Raw genomic sequence first — 8,145 nt, 5'->3', positions numbered from 1 at the left:
AGTCGAGCGGAAGACGCAGCTGGCGAGAAGGACGGCACTGGAAGTGATGGGACAGGCTCGGTGCGTCCGAAGGACGGGAGAGCTGCGGAAGAGTACACCCGGTGGGCGAGAAGAACGTGCGCAGCGTTCGAGGGACGTAAAGCCGGGGAGGAAGCCTGCTCGAGGAGAAGGCTGGGAATTGGGTTCGGGTGAGCCCTATTCCGGTAGGCCGCAATCACCCAAGGAGCCGAACCAAAACAAGTCAACTGGAAGTTGACTTGTCAATGGTTCGGTCGACCGAACCCCTTGATCGGTCGACCGAACCCTTCTGTATCCGAAGCCAGCTGTTGGTGACACATAAGAAGCCACGTCAAGCAGCCAACCGTTGGGGAACTGATCGGTCGACCGAACCTTCTGATCGGTCGACCGAACCGAAGTCTATCCAGAGGCCAAGTCGAGCAATCTGATCGGGCCAACTCAGCAAAAGACCGTTGGCAGATCGGTCGACCGAACCCAAGCTCGATCCACAGAGACTGCACCTGGACGCGAAGCTGGGCAGGTACAGTAGGTTCGGTCGACCGAACCTGGGGATCGGTTGACCGATCCCTCTCGAGTCAAACTTGATCCCGAAGGATCAGGTGAACTGATAAGCTCGAGAACCCCTATATAAAGAGGGTCTCGGGTAGCTCTTAGAGATAACGAATATGAACGACTTTGATATACAACTCCTGTACTCTCATTTCCTAAGCAACAGTTCTGTGCTCTTCAAGTGTAAAAGGCTACTCCGCCTTCAGAGAAGGAGACTTCTTTTAGTGCACTCTCTTACTGCCTTGGATTAACAACCTTCTTGGTTGTAACCAAGTAAATAGCTGAGTCTTCTATTTTTGTTTATTTTAGTTCTGTTGAATTTCATAACTGTTGCTTTATTATTTAAGTTGAAAGCCTTGAGGAGGGTTTAGTTTTTATTCGCAGGCAATTCACCCCCCTCTTGCCGATCTCCGCTGCACCAACACTAACTTGGTTCAATTCTTCTTTGGTTAGACCGCATTGTAGAGTCTAAGTAGCTTTCGCGCCGGCCTCAATTTTCTTTATTATGTTATGATCCTAGTTTTCGCATGATACTAATTTTTCAGTGTCGTCGAGTGGTAGTGAGAAGCCAGTTTGGATGATGATCCATATTTCAACTTGCGTCTTCAAGTAGTTCTCCATCTGACCTTTTTAATAACGGAAGTCCTTGTCAGAGAAAAGAGGCGGGCGAGCGGTACTATAGCCTTCTTGGTGGGATAATAATAGAAAGCATCGTACATTGAAAAATAATAATGAATGTTCCAATACTGGTTCTTAGATTAGTAGTGCAGGAAGGAAAAAGCTAAAGAACTCGAGTGGTGTTGCACCATCTTCGAGAAACAATAAACTTGATCAAGAAAAATTATCGAAAGGGGTGAAAGTACCAATTCTTGGAAGCAGCACACAAGAGAAAAATCATAAAAATGAGTTGTGTTGAAGCACCTACTCGAAGCCTTCTTTTACAGAGTATTGAAGGCACCTTTAACACTACGGAAGGCGCCTCCAGCTGTAGAACTTATCCCCATAGATTCAGACTCGATAACGTCTGCATTCTGCAAATTTCATCCATCCGAAGGCTCCTTCAAGGCACTCAAATGTTCCTTCCACCAAGGTGTTCGAGGTGACTTCCACCAAGGTGTTCAAGGCACCTTCAGCACCATGGAAGGTGCCTCGAGCACTGTTCACCCGAAGCTCTTTTGTGCATTTCACTTCTTGCAAGAGATCTTAGTTCAAAATACCAAACACATCCTGTAAAACAAAGTTAGAACAATAAAATAATATGGAAATAGAATATTTGACAGTTTTAAGATTGCCCGATTTTGACTTTCAGATAGGAAACCCTAGGTCGAACCAACATCTACTATTCCATTCCCTCAAGGGGGAATGCATCCTTATCTACTCCTCTCAGGAGAGTTTATCTTTTGTCAAACAGGTCCTCTAGACGTTTGAACTTTTGCTCAGTATCTAAGACATCAGGACTTTTTCGCTAGATGTCTGATCCCCAACCTGTCCAGTCTTCCGCCTGGTGTCTACGACCCCTAGGACTTTCACCTAACATCCTTGACCCTAGGATTTCTCTCAACGCCCTCGACCCGCTAAGACTTTGGCTAGTCCCCCAAACCAGGACTTCGTCGCCTAACCGCAACTAGGACTTTCCACCTGCCTAGCCTCAACTAGGATTTTCCACCTGCTTAGCCTCAACTAGGACTTTCCTTTGCCTAAGATCACTTAGGACTTTCCTACACACTTAGTTTAACTTATTAGAACAACAATAACCCTTAACTTAGAATCCTTTGCCATGATCAAAACTCAAGTTCAATCGTCTAGTCTCCCTGCACCAACAGACAAGAGATCTTATTCAAATAAAATGTATTAAAGATGAATGCAATAGGGTACTAGTAAACGATGGAGAAATAAAAGAGTGGTGGAAAAGATATTTTTATTAACTCTTTAATAAAATTTTAGGTGACCAACTTAATTTAGGTAATTTAAGTAGTTCAAATGAGCATAAAAATTTTAATTTTTATCATTGAATTCAAACTTTAGAAGTAAAACAAACTTTAAATAGGATGTATAATAGAAAAGTCGTTGGACCAAATGATATTCCGATAGATGTATAAAAGTACCTAGGGAAACAAGGTATTGAATGACTTACAAAATTATTTAACATGATATTGAAAACGAAAAAAAGTCTGATCAATGGAGAATAACTACTCTAGTTCCCTTAAATAAAAACAAGGGAGACATATAAAATTATACAAACTATAGGGGTATTAAACTAATGAGTCATATCATGAAACTTTAGGGAAAAGTAATAGAAAAAAGATTGAGGAAGGAGATCATAGTGACCGAAAATCAATTTAGATTAATGCCTAGAAGGTCGATAATAAAAGTTATACATCTTCTTAGACAATTAATTGAAAAATATCAGGAGCAAAAATAAGATCTACATATGGTATTCATTGATTTAGAAAAAGCTTATGATAGAGTCCCAAGAAAAATTATATGGAGAATTTTAAAAAAGAGAGTGCTAGCGTAACATATATTAAACTAATTAAGGATATGTACTAGGATGTAACAACCAGAGTAAAGACTTCAGGCGAAATAACTAAAGTATTTTCAATAAAGATAGAGTTACATCAAGAATCAGCTCTAAGTCCCTATCTTTTTATACTAATTATGGATGAACTTACTGTGCATATTCAATGCACAGTACCATTGTGCATGTTATTTGCAGATGATATTATTTTGGTAGATGAAACACATGAAAGAATAAATGCTAAACTAGAATCTTAGCGGGAAATACTAGAAGGGAAAGTTTTAAAGCTTAGTAGATTAAAGATATAATATATGAAATTTAAGTTTAGCAATATTAGATGTAATAAGATAATTTTTAAAAATAGGAGAAAATTGCCCAGAACTGAGAACTTTAAATATTTAGGATCATTTTTGTAAAATGATGGAGGGATTGAGAGAGATATCTTATATAGAATATAAGTAGGATAGTTCAAATAGAGGAAAGCGTCAGGTGTTTTATGTGATCGTAAAGTACCTTTAAAACTTAAAAGAAAGTTATATAAAATCGCAGTTAGACCTGATATGTTATATGGAGCTGAATGTTGGGCTATGACTCAAGTACATGAGTAGAAAATGAGAGTTACAGAGATGGGAATGTTAAGGTGAATGTGTAGACATACAAGGATGGACAAAATAAGAAATAAGAGCATTAGAGAGAAAATCAGAGTTGCATCTATTGAGGAAAAATTCTGAGAGGCACGTTTAAGATGGTACGGGCATATACTTAGACGACTAATAAATGTTTCAATTAGGTGATGTGAAACTATAATAAACGCATATATCAAATGAGGAAGAGGAACCCCAAAAAAGATTTGGTTAGTAATAATAAAATAAGATAAAATTTATTTAAGTATAGATGATGATATAGTAGGAGATAGAGTTTAATGGCGCAAAAGGATTCATTGGGATAAATCTTAGTTGTTGTTATTGTTATTGTTATTGTTATTGTTGTATCCACTAAATCACCTTGTGTTGTGTGACCTAAGATACATTTAACTACCTTGTCACTTGTTTTTATGAGTTCAGACTCCAAAGTCAATCATGGAAGTCCTTAAAAATTTTAATAAAAACATTAGAACTACACACTCAAACTACGTAGTTTTAAGTCATAGCTCAATAGGAGCACCATCTTGCCCTACAATCATAATTATTTCTTCTTCATTCCTTCAATAATGTATCTTGGATGATAAAAGTATTACCCTTGATATACTAATGTTTTATGTAACCAATAGAAGTGGATCATTAAGAGCATATACCTTTCATGATGAAGCAACTAGCATTCCTTTGTGATCACAACAAATGACAAACAATTCTTTTCCATGACCATAAAGCTTGTGAGATTCAGGCCACAGTGTATGATATGCAAGTTGCTCCTCAACGGGAGGCACAGTCAAAACAGCAGGCACAACATCAGGAATTATTTCTAGAGAATCAGCAGCATCATTCTGAAGCCTGCTAGGAACTTCACCAGTAGCTGTACATGTGGACAATAATATCAGATTTACCCATAACGCAGACGAATAATGTAAATGAAACACTTGCATTACTGTATTAAACACACTAAACCAAATTTTTATGTAGAAAGAAAAGACAGTTATGGTTGGTGATTGTGTAGTTAGCTATTAAAGACAAAGGTACAAGCTGTAGCAATTTTACTAGATATGGAGTGTTATTTATGATTTTATGATATTTGCACAGAAGTAATGATTTATTTAATAAAATACCAGTGCTAATATTGATAGTGTTTTTTCGTGAATTAGCCTAATAGGAGGGTTTGATTGCTCGAAGATATGTGGGGAAGAAATCCACAATTTAATTAAAAAAGATAAGAGAACACAGACACTAAGATAGCAGATCCTTTAAGAATCCTAGGCATCACACCTTAGGCACATTATACCACACAATCTGAAATAAATTTTTTAAATGACATGTTTCTACTTTTAGCAGCACTGCAAATACATATTTATACAAGTAAGTGGACTCTAAGAACATAGGAAACAAATCATAAAAGACTGACAAATATACTTTGATTAACTCTTAGAATTTCTTGCAAATAAAAAAGATTCTACTAAATTAAGGACTCTTTTGACTAACTGTTTGACTTTCAAACATTGGCATCTTAGACTTTACAGCTAACTCTTCGACTTCTAAAAACTTTCAAATATTGAAATTGTTGGACATTACATCAAAGGCTCAAAATTTCAAATCTTTCGATCTTTAAATAGAATGATATTGTTCATGCCAATATTCTGACTCACGATGTCGATGATAAATTGGAGCTTGTAGAAAAAAAGAAGAGATGAAGCATGTGGACAACATCTATAGCTTAAACATGGAATAAAATATGTCATTATCTTGTGAAGTTATGCCCTCTAATGGTTCTAGATACAAAATTTATGCTTAGATTTGTGTGACATAGGAAGTGACATATACATTTTTTTTTAAAGGTAGGCTAATAGATTTGAGATGTATTCAAAAAACAAACTAGGATTCTCCTTAAAACGATAGTTATTATGTTGTTAAATTAAAGAATTCCATGTGTTATATAACATTTCTCGTGGTCCCCGTCCTAGAAGTACTATAGATCTACCCATGCCAGTACCTGCTAGACAGCTCAAGACATTACCTTAGGACTCTGTGGCTTAGGAACACCCTCTTTGAGTACATCCCCGGAAAGACTAAGTCTTCATGGCTTAAGGAAAATGACAGTTTAGGAACACCCTCTTTGAGTACATCCCCAGAAAGACTAAGTCTTCATGGCTTAAGGAAAATGACAGTTTAGGAACAACCCCTTTGAGTACATCATAGAAAAACTAAATTTCATGGCTTAGGAAAGATAGCAACTTGAGAATAATCCCATTGGATACATCCCCAAAATGTCTAAATCTTCATGGCTCAGGGAAGATGGAAGCTCAACCCCTTTTGAGTACATACTCGAAAAGGCTAAGTCTTCATAGCTAAAGGAAGATGACAGCTTGAGAATAACCTATTTGGATACGTTCCTATAAGTTTCATGACTTGGGAAAGGCGGTGGTTTGATAACAACCCTTTTGGGTACATCCTCAAATAAACTAAGTCTTCCTAGCTTAGGGAAGATGGTAGCTTGGGAACAACTCATTTGACTACATTTCAGAAAAGACTAAGTCTTCACGGCTTGGGAAAGGTGGTGTCTTGGGAACAATCCCTTTTGGTACATCTAAATCTTCATAGCTTGAGAAATGTTGCAGCTTGGGAACAACCCCTTTGGTTACATCCCCAGAATGATTAAGTCTTCATGGCTTGAGATGTTCGTGGACTTGGAAGTTTGTAGACTGGGAAGTTCGTGGACTCGGAGATTCCGTGGCTTGAGAACAACCCCTTTAGGAACATCCCCAAAGAGACCAAGTCTTCATGCTTCGGAAGCTTGTGGACGGGGAAGTTCGCAGACTCGGCAATTCCATGTCTTGAGAACAACCCCTTTCGGTACATCCTGGGGAGATCAAGTCTTCATGGCTTGGGAAGTTCGCAGACTTGAAAGTTCGTGGACCAGAAAGAGATATCACGGAGAGGCATAACAGCCAGATGGCTCGGATAAAGGAGTGACAGTCTACTCGTCCTAGTTGACCAGCATGAGTAAAAACCTGGATAGTAGGAGGATAGGTGCCTGATAACGAGCATTTCAACGCATTATTTTGACTATTATACTTAATATTTTTATCTTCTCGTATGTTTAAATCCTCGTTTATATCATGTTTTACGGGTATGATCTATTTTTGAGCTCTTTACATTTTTTCTTAATTTTTGATATTATTTTATAATTTTATAGGGAATTAAAGATAAATCAGGAGCTAAGACTTGAATCAAATGAACCTAATGCTAGGGTTGAAAAGAGTTGGTCCAAAATTTGAAGGGTTCACTTAAAACATCAACCAATACATCTATTAGAGAAGGGTTCAATTCAAATTAAAATTGGGTCAATTTAAGAACGGTTCACTTCCTTCCTTTTGGATCCGGTTCAATTTGAAACTTGATTCAAAGCTTGAGGGAGATTGGTTAGACCGGTTGATTTTAAGGATCATCCGCCGGTTCAAGGATGGAGGTTACTTCTCCTCTAAAGAAAAAAGACCGCACTAAGCTTCTCCTCACGCCATCTCGAGAGGATCTTCGCCCAAGCCATCCACGCCGCCACCAAGCCTCCTCTTCTTCCTCTCCATCGCCGACCACCAAGGCCGGCGGCGCCACCACTTTCCCTTCATCACCGCCGTCGGCTGACCATCCTCTCATCATCTTCTCAAGCCATCTCTCACGGACACATCCCCGACACCATCAGCCCTCACACCATCTTCATTGACGCAAGATCTGATCACGCCTTCATTCAGCCACCACCGGAGCTCCTCTCCTCTTCAGGGTTAGAAGAGGAGAGGCTCCGACCATTTCTCCAGATCCATCCAGCCTTTGTTGAGATTCCATCCCTTATCAACGGGCTTTAATACCCACGCTTTAGCCCTTAATCGCCTAGTCATCATTCAATAGTGGTAGTGGCCAAGTAGGGTTTTAATAAATTCCCAAACGCGAGGTTGCATGTGCTCCCCATGACGCTCTCTGTAGAACCTGCCTTCGTTGGCGCCGGTTGCAACCGCATCGTGAACAATGTTTCCTGGGGTCCCTCAGGCTTGGTGGCCTTCGGCGCCCAGAACGCCGTCGCCGTCTTCTGCCCGCAGGTGTTCGACCATTAGCTCTTCCTTTTTATTATTTTTAATTTTTCACTCGCATCATCTGTTTCCCGTTTGTTTTCTTACTTTCGGCGCCCAGAACGCCGTCGCCGTCTTCTGCCCGCAGGTGTTCGAGGGCTAGCTCTTCCTTTTTATTATTTTTAATTTTTCACTCGCATCATCTGTTTCCCGTTTGTTTTCTTACTCTTTCTCGTGGTTTTGTCCAGAGTGCTCAGATATTGACTACGCTTCCAAGACACAAGGCTGTTGTTAACTGCACGCTATGGCTTCCCTCGAACAAAGATGCCCACAAAGGTGTCACCTTTCTTTC

At 39.4% G+C, this 8,145-nt stretch overlaps 1 protein-coding gene across 2 annotated transcripts in view; it reads left to right on the top strand.

Moving 5' to 3' along the window:
* The first annotated feature begins 7,193 nt into the window (after positions 1 to 7,193).
* The window catches only part of LOC121985259 (elongator complex protein 2-like), a 30,597-nt gene continuing 29,645 nt past the window's right edge, over positions 7,194 to 8,145 (top strand). Inside the window, exons 1-2 of one of the 2 annotated variants that reach the window (XM_042538593.1) lie at positions 7,194 to 7,823; positions 8,042 to 8,129. In XM_042538593.1, coding sequence (XP_042394527.1) covers positions 7,695 to 7,823; positions 8,042 to 8,129 — 217 coding nt within the window. In that variant the 5' untranslated portion in view covers positions 7,194 to 7,694. Of the gene's footprint in view, positions 7,824 to 7,908; positions 7,942 to 8,041; positions 8,130 to 8,145 lie in introns of those variants that run through there. The other variant, XM_042538594.1, reaches the window with a different exon arrangement.

Source organism: Zingiber officinale, chromosome 5B (genome assembly GCF_018446385.1).
Source record: "Zingiber officinale cultivar Zhangliang chromosome 5B, Zo_v1.1, whole genome shotgun sequence".
NCBI lineage: Eukaryota > Viridiplantae > Streptophyta > Magnoliopsida > Zingiberales > Zingiberaceae > Zingiber > Zingiber officinale.
The sequence above is the reverse complement of the archived record's forward strand: the minus strand, read 5'-3'. Positions and strand labels throughout refer to the sequence as shown.